Here is a 14,551-nt window from a genome sequence, read left to right as displayed (position 1 = left end):
GGGGAGAGGCGGCGCGGGAACTGAGCCCGAAGAGCACCACGCTGCTGAATGTAGTTAGTTTTTTTTAATAACTAGATATCCACGAAGAAAACCTAAACCACTCGGCGGTGCACGGAGCGGGGAGCCACGATGGCCCGCCCCGCCCGCACACCACCACTTCCCCACGCTCCCCCGAGCCGGGTCCCAGGCTCGCCGCCCCCCGCCGCACCGGCGCCCGGGGCGGCCCCCGGCGCGCCTCTCCCGCGGATCGGTGTGACCAAACCCACGCGCGGAGAGAAAGCCGGCAGGGAGGCGGAGGTGCTGCCGCTGCCCCGTCCCGTCCCGTCCCGCCCCGGGCAGCGACTGCCCCGCGGGGGGAGAAGCGCCCCCGCGGCACCCTTGCTGCGGCGGCCCCGGCGGGGAGCCCGGCCCGGGCCCCTCGCGGTTAGCGGCCGCCCCGAGCCGCCGCCGCGGGGTGGGCGGGGGCAGCGCGGCGGCCCGGCCCGGCCCGGCCCAGCCCCGTCCCGCCCCTCGCCGGCGGGGAGGCGGAGCCGGGCGGGTCTGCGCGGCCCGGCCGCTTCCTGGTCACCTGAGGAGGAGGCAGGAGCCCGCTGAGGCGGCGGTGGGGGGCTCCGGGTCTGGCTGCCGTCATGGCCTCGCTCTTCAAGAAGAAGACCGTGGACGGTGAGTCGGGCGCGGCGCCGCCGGCGCCCGGGGGAGGGCCCCGCCGCCCCCCCTCACGCAGCCCGGGGGCGGCTGCCCCCAGCCCCTGTACGGTCCCGGGCGCGGAGCTGGCCCCGGCCCGAGCCCGGGGGAGAACGGTGCCTGCGGGGCGGGCTCGGGCCCTGTGTCGCGGCGGAGAGGGAACTCGTAGGGAGAGGAGGAGGAGGAGGAGGCCACAGCCCGCGCGGGGTGACTCACCGGCGGCGCTCGGGCCAGGCGGGGCGGCGGGGAGAGTCCCCCGGGCCGGACCGGACCCTGGGACAGCGAGGCGGGGGGTTCCCGAGGCCTCAGGCCCTGTTGGGGCGGCCGGGCCGGGGCGAGGTGTGGTGGGAGCCGGGCCCTGGTGATCCCGGTCTGTGGGTGAGGGAGGAGGAAGAGCAGGAACGTCTCTCGTCGGCAGCGAGCGAACAAAACAGGCCCGCGGAGAGTTGCCGGGGCCGAGAACGCACAGGGACGCGAGCGGTGCTGGTCTGCGGGAGCCAGCTTTCTGCGGCGGGGAGAAGGCGGCCGAGCGTGGCCGCAGGCTGCGGGAGCCGCTGCCCGGCTGCGAAGAGAGCAGCTGGAGCAGCTGCCGAGCCGCCACCGCTTGCGCCCCTGGCTTTGTACGCGGGTCTTGACACGAGTTGTTCTTGATGTTTTTGTAGTCAGTCTGTTGACAAAACTCTTAAACTTAACACAGAAGTAGCGTTCTCCAAAGTAAAACCAAAAAAGATCGCTTACCTGACAGCAGTCCTGTGGGTGCTGGTCAGCCCTCCAAATCGGTGTGCCCCACGCGTGGCTGTGGGGCAGAGGCTGGCCGAGGGTTGGCGAGCCCCAGAGCTGGCTGTCTGGCATGTTGGGTGCCCTGTGTCGAATCAGGTGGGTCCTCATTCGAAAACGGCACACCAAAAATGACGCTGCGCATCAACCAATTGTATGTCACCGAGGGAGAATACGTATGTTTCCCACTTGTCTCTTCCCATTTTTGGCACAGCACCTGAGAAGGGAGGAAGGGGGAGATGGCACTAAGCTTCCATGACCAGCGCAGATCGTAGGAGCCAGGTCAAGCCCTGCTGGGTGCCTCTTGTCCAACCTGTTTTAAGGAATGGAGGTGCTTCCTCCTTACCCTGGTGTGCGAGGCAGCGGCGTGACACACGGGAGTGGCTATCGGCAAAAGGCTGTCTCAGGAGTAGCCCATCTTCTTCTGTCTGCTGGAGTAAAGCTAGGAATTTGCGTCAGTTATCACAGAGAAACAAGAACCAAGTTCTCATCTTGGCCTTCGCTTGCAAAACAAATGAAAGGGCCTGTTAACTGCAGATAGTTGTTGTTTTCAGTTTATTGCTATCCTTAGTTTGAGCCACTATGTGAGATCAGAAACAACAGAAATAAGCATCGTGCTCACCCTTATTGTCTTCTGACTTAAGTACAGTTGTTGTTTCTTGTTGTCTTGAAGTTCCTACTTCAAGCTTTCTATGCGAAGGGATTTTTTTTTAATAGTTATTGTAGTTAGAAAAGACAGTCTTGTATGTAGCTATTAAGCTTTTTCTTTCATTTTAGCAACTGCAGCTGTGCAAGTAATATACGTTTGTCTACCTTCAAAATTACTTGCCTGTAGCATTGTTTTCAGAATAATTTTCACTGCTGCTTTGCCCGTGTGAAGAACGCAGTGTTATATGCAGTGTCATCTTTCAGCTCTTTATTATTGTCCATTGAAAAGTCTACGTCTCCTGAAGATGCTTTTTGTTTAGTTCTCAGAGCAGTAGTAGCACTGTAAAAACAGGTGTCTCTTTCACAGAGTTTGTTTGGAATATGTATTTATTTGGCCAAAAAACAATTGGTGGGAGGAGGTAGTGTATATGCCCTCTTTAAAATGCCACTGAAGGTTTGGGTTTTTTCTGATTCAAACCTATTAAGGTTGAAATAATTTTATCAGTGGATGTTTTACAGTATTTCTGATCGTGGGAATGAAGAACGCGAATGCTTCTTTCTGTTTGTAGAAAAATTGTCGTAAGCTTTAGAAAAAGAAAAGGGTGGCTGCGGTTTCTAGAATTTATCCTTCATGCCTTTATTTCTGTTAGTAACTCTGCCTGTTTGTATTGATTTTCACGTGCTTCAAACTTTGTAAGTACAATAGCAGTGCCCTGCCATGATGTTACTTCTGTGGATTAGAAGAAAGAGCTCTAAACAAAGTTTATGTGACAGTCTGCTCCCTTTAAACTCCCCCCCCAAAGTTTACCTCACGTTGTGTAGACACATACATTAGGAGTAGATGAATCTCTTCCTAAAAGTACTAACTTCTTTCCTCTATGAAGGTCAGAGGATGCTGAGTCAGATGCAGACCTCTTTACCTTTGCCCGGGTGAATCACACCTAAGCATGTGCTGTAAATTCTAACAAAAGTTAATTGCAACTAGTGTGATTGATGCCTATGTTGTAAACAATACTTGCTTTAATAAGTGGATGTTACTGGTAAATAATTTTTAAATAGTACAGTGGACAAAACTCCTATGAAGGATGGTATATTTCACCTGACAGACAGAGTTCAAGCTTCTGCTTGCTCTGTCAGTTGTCAGGAAGGTTAAATTTGCTATAAAGGCCGCCACTTTCTTATGTTAATATTCCTAAGCGTCTGCTAATTGAAAAGGTTCGAGCACTGTTGCTTTATAGTCTGACCTGAAGTTGGGCTGCACAGATGTGGTACACCTTTGTGGAGGAGAGTAATCTCTGTCAAACCAGAATAAGGACAGAGAAGAGCAGGATCCAGGACTGGCGTCTAGGAGTATCCTCACTGTTTTAATGGACTTGGGAACTCCTTAACTGCTCTCAGATCTCATATATAAGGCTTCTTTCTTCAGCTGATCTACCTGTTGCAGTTAGGCCTGACTGGTTGAAAAGCAGTGGGCTCACAGTGAATATGTTGTTGCTGAGTTAGGGTTGAACTTGCAGAAAAGCGTGTGTACCTAACTTACTGTGTGGTTAAGGCTCTTGCTATGGTTATGGTGCAAAGAAACATACTAGGTAAAATAGCCTTTTTGTTATGGGAATATGGCCTATGCTGCTGAAGCATAATCATGTTGTATACATAAAATTGTATTTTGCTAATATTTCATATATTTGAAATGTTGACAGTTCATTCTGAACCAAGGGAGGCAGTCAAACATACTGCTTGTCTGCAGAGTGCTTAGCAGACAAGATGTTTATGTAGTATTGAAAACTTTTCCCAGCTATAAATATTTTCTTTCCAGATATAATAAAGGAGCAAAATCGAGAGTTAAGAGGTACACAGAGGGCTATAACCAGAGATAGAGCAGCACTCGAAAAACAGGAAAAACAACTGGTAAGTAGAGCAGTGAACTTTATTTTACTCTTTAAAAACAAACGCACACCTCCAGTATAACAGAAAACTTGCAAAGCGCTAAAGATACAACTCAACGTGTAATAATTGAACACTAAAAAAGTTGTCTTCCCCTTTTTGACTTTTCAGTTATTAAAATGGTGTCAGAAAAAATTTACTATCTAAAAGTGATTCTCAGTCTTTAACATAGGAAAAGCCTGAAACAATGTGTTTAGATTAAATAACCACATTCATTTTTTCCCTTCCATTCTTAGCATTCTCTATCCTTCAGAAGGTTTTTTCTAACAGGCTGGTAAATCAGCGGTCTTGTGGTGGAAAAACTAAAAGAAGTGTCAGTGCTATCATATGTTACCGTGACTCTCCAGTAGGAGAGAGTACTTGAAGAACCATAGGGTGTCATGAATACCCCATAGGGTTGTTATTTTCATTCATACAGGACTTCCCTAAAGCTAGCTAATAATAGTAAAACTATCTGCCTAAATTAAGATCTATTTAAAACTTCGCATGTGTGAGCTATCAGTGAATTCGGTGAGTATCCAGTGAATGGATGCTGCACCTGTGTGGCAGTGTAATTGGATAAATGGATGTGACAGATGGTGGGGTTTGATGCATGAAGACATGCTCAGACTGTGGGAAAAGCTGTGCAAATCCAGCCACTGTTTCAGTAGCTATTGAGGTGGTGTTTCGTGGCAGCAGGTCGCGTGAATACCGAGATCTGGGAATAATAAACTAAAAGAGGTCAGAGAAATTGTTTCTGGAAGCCTTGAACATGTAAGATATAATAGGTTACTCATAGATAAGGCATTTTTCAGTATGAAATATTCTGACTCTGGAAATAACCTTAATTTTCATGAATACTCAGGTTGAAGTTTTGATTACTTACTACAGTAAATTGTTTCAGAAATGTTGGATTTCTGAGGAGCAGAAGAAAGGAGAAGTGAAATATGTCTTAGAAAAAGTTAAACTTTGCTGTTAGGATGAGAGAATCAATGGACTATAAATATTAATTTTCAGAGTCAGATCAGGTGAAAAAGGACCAAGGGCTTGACAGTCAATATCAGAACATTTTGTTATGTACTTTCTTCAGAAAGACTTTTTTTTTTCCTTAACTATGAGGTACTACTCTGAGAAAACCTAGTTATATTAATTCTATGTATAAATATACTTTGAAGCATGCAGACAGTTCTGTTTCAGTTCAGTAACCTCATATGACTCAATGAATTTTGATTTTTTTTTTTTCCCCAGAAGAACATAACTGACTTTAATAAGCTTGCCCCAAACCTCTCAAAAGCAAATAATGTATTGCAGCTTTTTACCCAAATTCTTCTTAATTAAGAATAAAATCATCTATAGATAGGGTTTGATTTCTGCAGCTGGATTATCTGCAGTGGTTTAGCAATGGTTGGTGTAGGTTTGTATTTCACTTTGAAAATCAGGTTATAGATGCTACTTAGGTATTTCATCTCACTGAGAAAAATCCCAATTTTCAAATGTTTGCTGTTAAAAGTAGGGTGCAAACTAGTGTTTGCTAGTGTGCAAACTGATCCCTCACAATACTTGAGGTATGAAAAAAGGAGATAATATTTTGGGCATGCTACAGAAATTTGTTTTTGCAGTCTCTGTGAGCTACTTACAAAGAGGACAGCTTTACATGTATTTCAGGCCTCTGATGTCTGAGGAATCTCATGCTCCTTATTTGCCAATCTGTACCTTCTTGGATTAAAAATAGTATGTACGACACAGCCTTTCAGAATTATGGATTTACAGAGGAGATCTTGTGCCAGTGCCATCTCTATAGTAAACTTAACCACGATCTTTCCTAGTAGTAAAGCTAATGCAGTGGGTCAGTTTACACTTGCCTTTAAACATGACTGTTTTGCATATCCTGGTGACCAGTATTTACCTTTTCAGAGCAATGTTTCTTCTTATAAGCACAGTTTTCTGGACTACCAGTGCACATAAAGTGAAGCAACTGTATTCCTGCAGCAGGTATATTCTCCTGAACAATCACAGGAGAAAGCTGGTCTTTAAAGGCTGCTTTTACTTAATGGTAAAAATCAAACTGTACAATTGGATGTATACAAAGAACTGAGATACTATGGCAAGCCCTCCTTAAAAAGGCTGAAAAGGAAAAATATGTTGAAAAGTTTACATCACCAAGTCACAAATCAGAAGGCATACTTTGAAAAATCCCAGCTGACAAGATTGTTTGTGCCAAACTTTTTCCTGGTACCTCTGGGCTAAATAGCTTGCTAATTCTCTTTGAATTGATAGATTGGGGTTTGGGGTTTTATGTAAGCCAGAAGCGTGTGTCTTAAGGCTTAAGCACATGTTGTTGTAGACAAATTATACCAGTTTTATTACGTGCAAAGTTAAGTCCAGCTAAATTACGTGGGCAAACAGCCTATAATTATTACTCATCTAACTTTATCTACTTCTTCCCCAAAAAGGTTATGAGATTCTCTCGAGGCTGAAAAAGTGTTAAGAAGAACCATATGAACGCCTGGTTTCTTCCATGGGCAATGTGGCTTGATTGCCCGTGAATGCAAGAAATCAAAGACTATTACAGTCATGGCACTAACAGTTGGCTGGCCATAATAATTTCTTCACTTTTGGGTTTGGGTTTGTTTTTTTTGAAGTGTTACTCCTTATCCAGATGTGGAATTGAATGTGCACATATAAGTGAATGTGATGTTATGCAGAAGTTGACGCCTTTTGGGGAACTGTGTGCTACCATACTATAATTCAGTTTTGTTGTGTTTTTTTTCTTCTGGCCAAATCATAACAGCATTGCATTTATTCTAGTAGATAGCCTTGGTAGAAAAGCAAGGAAGACTATTCATCTAACTTTAAATGTCTTAACTATCCTCTTGATTTTTTTTTTTTAAACTTTTGGAATTTAATTACTAGTGTTAAGGCTTAATTATAGTCTTTGTTTGAATGAAAATTCTGTAGAATTAATCCCATACCTTTTTTTAACAGGAACTGGAAATAAAGAAAATGGCTAAGACTGGTAACAAAGAAGCCTGTAAAGTGCTAGCAAAACAGCTTGTACAACTGCGGAAGCAGAAAAATCGAACTTACGCTGTTAGCTCTAAAGTCACTTCTATGTCGACTCAAACAAAGGTCATGAACTCTCAGATGAAGATGGCAGGAGCTATGTCAACTACTGCAAAAGTAAGGCCTTACAAGACATTCTTTTACATTAAAACGCAGCATATGGATGCAAAAGTTAAGCTGTGTTATTTCGTATAAGATAATTGAAGGGATAAAACTTATTGCTTAATACCCCAAATGGTATTGAGGATGCAGCAGGGAAATGTAATTTGATTCATACTACGAAATTTTTGTCTAGTCAATCCAGCCAGTTAGCACCTAATTAAGCATATTTTCTTGGGCTAGACATCTGTCAAATGTTTGCGTGATAAAAATAAACTTTAATGCCAGTGGAAGAACTCTTTTAGTACATCAAAAAACCCCAAACCATGCTGCTACAGTGTCTTGCCTGTATGTCTTGTCACATGCAGTTTTTATTGGGAAAAAGTAGGGCATGCTTTGTCTGGAAATCAAGGTAGTGTGTCGCCATAGCTTTATGGCTTGTGCAAAAAGTAGGTTATTGCTTCAGATCTTAAGTTCCTAAGGAAACCTAATCTGGAGTTCCCTGTCATTCTCTCTCCGTGCTCTAAGGCAATAGTATTGCATTAAGTTTTCTCAGAAATCTCATCTCATAAGAGTCTGAAAAATCTCAGTTATCTGAGTTAGTTGTGAACTTTCCCCTATTTCCCTGAATTGATAAATAGGGAGTTTGCTTTTGGCAAGGAGGATTGTTCAGCTTGAGGTGTAGGAAACAGAATTAGCGCACATCATTGTAGACAAGTTGTGCTTTTATCACAGCCCAAGTTAAATCCAGTTACGTGCCAGTTATGCAGTAATGCAATGCAACTTAGTGCAGAAAGTAATTACTGCTAAGGCTTTGCTGTCAGATATCTTTTAGAAGCAGCATGTTGGCAGATGTCAGCCCTTCAGTGATACAAAGTTGTGGCTCTGTAGCAAACTTTCCATCCTCCATGACTAACCTGCAAAGGGGGGGCTTGTCTGACTGTACAACCCATCAAGTTAAACAGCTTACTCGGTATTCCTACAACAGTGCTGCGTGCAAACAAGTTGGTCTTGCTTTTTAATTATTACAGGGTTGATTTGTTTTTGTCTGTGAGACATCTTGGATTAAATTTCTCAAAACCAAAGTGTCACTAGACTAACTATGAAGATTAAGTCAGCAGAAAAAACACAAAAATATTAAAAAATAAATTAACCAGCATCCAGAAAAGTGATGGCTTTTGAAAAACAGGAGGTACTACTTCTATGGACTAGTTTGTGTTACATTATTGGAGAGGAAGGTGTTAAATTCTTTTGGTCGCTTTTAAAGTGAGTATTTTGCCTTATCAACAGGGGAAGCTTATGACAGAAAAGTATTCAGTCATTCGTTTTGAAGCTTATAAACTATTCTTAATCTCGTACAACCATCAGTGAAAAATATATGGAATCAGTTGCCTCAACAAGCAAGACAAATACATGAATGCAAAGCTTTCAAAGTATTTTCTATATACTTTTTAGCATGTATGGCACTAATTTTGGACATAGTAAAGTCCAGTTAATAGTTCCCTGTTTCTTTTAATCATGCATCTGACCCTTATTTTCTGAAGATGTATAAACTCTATACCAGTTTAGTGCAAATATTTTTGATGTCCATCTATAACTCTTGTAAAAGAATTCTAAAGAACCAACACCCTCTAAGTCCAGAACAACTTTTGAAATTCAAATAGTGTGACTATGAACACAGTCTTTGAAATTCAATTAATGTTAGAAGCATAATACATGATCACTTTAAACAAACTCAGACATGGAGGCAGAAGAGCTTCTACGAAGCCAGTAGCAGCTGTAGTAGCTTGATAGCATCCCTTTTAATCAACTGACTCTTTTATCTTCTCAAAGATGGTTAGACTTTACGTTTGAACTGCTCATGTCTATATTTAGGTTTTGACATCCCATGAGAGATACAGTAGCTTGCTTCTTAGGAAAGAAGAAAATACTAAATACTGGTGCCTGCAAAGGCAGTGCTGCATACTTGTGGTAAAACAGGTGGAGTTTATTACACTGTCACAGAAAGATCTCTGCCCGTTACAAAGGTTCACCCTAAGCTAATACGTACTTCCTGAACACTTTGATATTTGCTTTTCAGAGAAAAGCAATTTTGCCATTAAATGATAACATAAAGAAATTTAATGCCTGTCCTCTAGTGGTGGTTCAAATAAATGTTCCTTACTGAATAAAAAACCTGCAGCCGTTTACCTCTTTAAAGTGTATAGCCTGCAAGTTAGGAAATATTGCCCCATTCTTTTCATTTAGATCCGGCAGATTTTTCCTAATACAAGCCCAGGAGAAGGGAGGGTCGTGGTTCAAGAAAGATGCATACATTTAAAAGCGTATCTATTAGGGTAGTAGATAGCAATATTTCTTACTAGGTGCAGACTGTACTATTGATCTGTTGTGTATCTACAGTTCTCATGGGATGTAAAGAGATAAGGAAAGTAAAATTTGGACTGAAGGTTTTCTTACTAGAAAAGTCTTATTCCTTCTTAATGTATATATCAGCCTTTACTAATGTCTCATCGTATGATTAAGGGTTTTTTCACTATTAATAGACAATGCAAGCAGTTAATAAGAAAATGGACCCACAAAAGACACTACAAACTATGCAGAATTTCCAGAAGGAAAACATGAAGATGGAAATGACTGAAGAAATGAGTAAGTTCTGCACTGCGGGGAACAGCTAGCTGCAGCCCACAGTGCTCTTGAAGGGGTAGAACCAGTCTAGAAATACTGATGCTTGAGGTTTTACTTCTACAGTTCATGAGATTGACAGCAAAAATGTAGAGCAAACAAAACAACGCATGTCTGAGCAGGGAGGCTGCCTTAGGCTTTTTAGTAGCTCTAGATACATAAATCCATTTCTTCCCATCTTCATGCAAAAAACCCGTTATACTTCTAGAAAGAACATACTGGAAGGGAAGGGGATTTGAGACCAGTTCAAAACCTTGTTGGCATAACTGGTAGGGGGACTTGAAAAATTGCCCTTTCTGTAGCTGATAGTTCTACATGTGCTTTTTTCTTCTGGGACTGGACACTTAAAAACTTGAGTTAAATTTAGAGATTAGTGATCATCTCAGCTTTACATACATGGTGGTACGGGATGTATTTGTCTCCTTTTTTATTTTAAGCCACAAACTTCTTGGGGGGTGGCGGCAAGTTTCTTTTTCCTGATTGCATCTGTCCACTGTCAACTAAATAATGCCAAACTTAGTGCTGTTGCTATCACAGTCTCCTTCCTATCCTAATCCCTGCCGCTGTGTTGGCCGTAGTAAGTAGCATGGACTCAAAACAATATTGTTGAGCAAGCTGCGAACACCTCAACTGTGCAGAATTGTAATGTTGCAATTCAGAAGTTAGCTGAGTAATTAACAATTTTCCAACTTATTTGGAGGAGGAAGAGGAAAGGGATTTTTTTATGGAACTGTAGAAGATGTTTTTAAGAAATGTTAAAATCTAGTAGGGGGGGAAATAGAGCAACTGAACTGTTTTGGTGAAACCAAACATTTTTATAAAAGCAGTCATGCCTTACCCTGTTGTTGCTCTAGCTGTGCTCACAGGCTTTGCAAGGCAGAGGTAAGAAAGCCTCTCCGATATACAGCTGCTTTCTGTTGGTATCTTATATGTTGTATTGCTACTACATTCTGGGAGGGTAGAAACACGGTACCAAGTTGTTTCAGAAATCTTTTTGCTTAATGCGGTGTGGATTTTTTTTTTCCTTCTTTGAAGTTAATGATACGCTGGATGATATTTTTGATGCTTCTGATGAAGAGGAAGAAAGCCAGGATATTGTTAACCAAGTGCTTGATGAGATAGGAATTGAAATCTCTGGAAAGGTATGGCTATTTTTACCTAGTTCAGGTGCTTCTTCCCCTTCCTTCCCTTTTTTGAAATAGTTTATTCTAGCAGGCTTTATTTTACAGTCCTATTCTAGAAGTCAGCTTGTCATAACATGTATTGTTTTGACTGAAGAAAATCATGTCTTCTTTTAGATGGCCAAAGCTCCGTCAGCTGCCAGAGGCTTACCGTCTGCATCAACATCAAAAGCTGCTACCATATCAGATGAAGAGATTGAACGACAGCTCAAAGCTTTGGGAGTTGATTAGCTTGATGGCAATATACAGTCTGCCTTCTAATTATTCAGCTGCAGACAGATGTAAAAAGTGCAAATACTCTTTCAATGCAACTGATGTCTAGGAAAACTCTGAAGCTTCAGAAACGACAACTTGAAGTTGGTACTGGGGGAAGGAGAAGGGTAGAATGCTTTGAATCAATTTACAGGGAGAAGTACACTTGGCGCGTCCATTGCATGGAGTCTTTTTGAGCACTGGACCGACCAGGGACGTAGTTCTAATGATAAATTCATTTATACCTGATCTGAATCTGTCCTCTGAATTCAAAGTTTTCTTCTATCTCGGTTCCTTATCTATCTTTAGAATTGGCTATTCTGTGGCTGGTGGTGATGCCTCCTAGGACAGCGTCTATATAATATATTTAACTTTTATAAAACTATTGCTATAGAAAACCTCTTAGTCTGTCTTCTTAGCACAAATGAAACCGCCTTTGCTCTTAGTTGGAAACTATTTTCTTTTGGTGAGAAATAAGCTTGAAAGTCTAGCAAACTTAGGCAGAAAGAAAAAGAATTTTATGTGTTTCTTTCAAGTTCCTGTAGTAACTTTTGAGTTGATTAAATAATAGCTGGTTATTCTTTTTACTGAAAGGGAAGGCTACAGTCCTTGTGCAGTTAATTTTAATGGGAGAGGATTTCAGTTTGTTAGTGAACTTTGTTGCATGAAAGGCACTGATTGAACTCTATTGTACTATAACATAGCTGGTTTCAACAGATTTGCTGTGCCTTTATGTATATAAATCTTACACCTTTGTGATTTTTTTTTTCAGAATGAGTCTTTGAAAAGTGAGTAAACTGTAATTAAGACAGGTTTCACAGAACACTATGGCGAGGCCTCTGTGTACACTCGATGGGACTCAGTGCTGAAGTTCAGAAATGCACTTGTTCAGAAATGCAACTTGCGCACTTGCAAAAAGGACATTTGCCTGAAACAATATTTGTATATATTTTACAGTATTTCTTAATGGAAGATAACTGTGCATAACTGTATTGTTTACTAAGATGCAATTGATCACATTGATAAGCTAAATCTAAATTTTAGTTTTGAGAACAATTTTGAATGATACATGATAATAACTTGTCTAAATACTGTAATAAAAGTGTTCTGGTTCTGTGAAGGTTTTTCTATGGTCTCTGAACTGCATCAGCATGATTCTAGCTTTAAGTGGAAAGCATTGGGCTAACAAAATAAGAACTGTTGATGGTTTAAATAGATGACAAAGTCTGAGAATGCAGTTCCCAGTTATGACTTCTGAAGTTCCTCAGCCCTTACTCTGCTGGAGATTTACTTGCCCCTCAGTTGTGCTGATTTAGTGGGGCTGTTCTTTGAACAGAAACAACAAAATCATCTTGGCTTTAAAAAGAGAAAAGCAAAATACCTCCCCAAGAGTGAGACCAGGATGACCGAGGGGGAACAAACTTCATAGAGAGACTTTGCTGCTAGAGAAGGTGTAGCAGGAAACCATAACCTTTGTGAATCTACTGTTGTCGCACCATCTGCTCTTTAGGATTGAAGTCAGCAGAGGACGAAAAAACAGGTGAGCCTTCATCTGGTTTTTGGCATAGAAATGGAGGTGTTCTTTCTCTTTGAAGGAAGTAATGGACAAACTATGAATCTGTGAGGTAGTGGGTAGGAATGTGTAAGTTTATATATTGCATATATCTGATACGAGGTGAATATTTTTTTTTACAGGTTATTTTGTAAAAATCTAATAAAAGGCTTTTTATTCCGCAATGACTTTGTCCTCTGTAGGGTTAGTCTTATGCATCTGTCTCTTAGTGGGCTTTCTTTGGACTCCTGTTAGCTGTGATAAATTTTCCTTTGACCTGAGCTATAAAGCAGCGTAATACTTGTTGTAGTTGCTTGTGGGCCTTTGACTTAAACTCAACATTCAGCAAAGACTTGATTAAGTTTGCATTCCCTTCTGTCTGTAACGAGGTGTCCAAGTACTGCTCTTAGGCCTTGAAGGAGAAACCACGATAGGAAATTAGTTAGGTATAAAATGTTACTGATTGATTGTATTTTGGTTGAACGCCAAGGCTCATGTCCTTTCTGAATGAAGCGTGCACTTTATCCTTTTAATGACTGTCAAAATTGGGCATAACTCTATTATGAGCTCTTTCCTCTATCTATGGGATCTTCAACAAACAGTAATAAAGGCATTGCTTTCTGGTGTCAGTAAGACTGCTGGACAAGGGCTCCTGTCAATACGTATCCAGTCTTTCTGTTAATAGTTACCTTTTAAGCCCTGCGGCTCTAATCTGTATAAAAATCTTTCAGTAGCAGGGTGAGAAGTGTTGCAGGTTTGCAGGCTTGCTTATATTTATTTCAATTATAGTTAGTACATTGTAGCTGTCTGTAACAAAATTGCATCCCTTACGTAGAAACAAATTCCTTTTAAATCCCTCCTACCAGACTAAAAAAAAAAAACCACTTAATCCTTAAACTCCTTTATCTTTGCTGACACCTTAATAGCAACTGAATCGGAAAGTCCTCCACCTAGGAACAACAATGCAATAGTGCATGCACCTAAGAATGAATAGCTCTATTGGGGCAGACCGGGGTCCATCTTGCCCAGAATCCTACTCCACAAGTGCCCATAAGCAATGCCCAGGAAAATATGGGAACAAGATAAACGTAGATGATGCTTCCTCCCCTAATACTCTTCCAGCCTCTAACAATTTTCAATTTAGAGCACTTCCAGAGCTATATGTAAGTTCCTCTATATACAACAGCTTTGAGTGGCTTTCTCATCTACAAACTTGTCCGTACAAAAAAAACTTCTGGTACCTGTGTTTTTTAGTAGAGGAGTGCCCCAGATCTAATCCCCACCACATTAAGAACTACCACTTTTGTTTTTTCTTAAGCTTCGTTCCAGCTTCACATGTTTACTCCTAGTTCTTACATTAGGCAGGATGGTGAGCAGCCTGCCTCCATCCAGCCTTTCAATACAGCTCATAATTCAGCAGACCTCTATATCATTTAATGCACCACACATTAAATCTAGAAGAGAGACAGTAGCTTAAACAGTTACTCATCTTACCTTTGATCATCAGCTTTGCCTGTATAGCGGCCTTTTCTAGGTCTGTTGTGTCCTTCAGATGAGGGGGACAGAATGCTACACAGTACTTCGGAGACAGGCGAACCACAGATTTACAAGTTGTCGTAACGTCTTGTTTTGTTCTCTGTTCTAGTTCTAACATCCTACCTAAAGTTACCATGGGAAAAGTAAGAGCAAG

At 41.7% G+C, this 14,551-nt stretch overlaps 1 protein-coding gene across 1 annotated transcript; it reads left to right on the top strand.

The window, feature by feature from the left end:
- The first annotated feature begins 531 nt into the window (after positions 1 to 531).
- Positions 532 to 13,046, top strand: CHMP2B (charged multivesicular body protein 2B). Its single transcript, XM_076351658.1, has 6 exons — positions 532 to 663; positions 3,926 to 4,017; positions 7,018 to 7,212; positions 9,738 to 9,840; positions 10,912 to 11,018; positions 11,175 to 13,046. Exons 1-6 carry the CDS (start codon positions 630 to 632, stop codon positions 11,286 to 11,288), a joined length of 645 nt encoding a protein of 214 aa, XP_076207773.1. The 5' UTR covers positions 532 to 629; the 3' UTR covers positions 11,289 to 13,046.
- Positions 13,047 to 14,551: the final 1,505 nt, after the last annotated feature.

The sequence above is a fragment of the Aptenodytes patagonicus genome, chromosome 1 (assembly GCF_965638725.1).
Source record: "Aptenodytes patagonicus chromosome 1, bAptPat1.pri.cur, whole genome shotgun sequence".
Taxonomy (NCBI): domain Eukaryota; kingdom Metazoa; phylum Chordata; class Aves; order Sphenisciformes; family Spheniscidae; genus Aptenodytes; species Aptenodytes patagonicus.
Note: the sequence above shows the minus strand (reverse complement) of the source record. Positions and strands in the feature narration are given on the sequence as shown.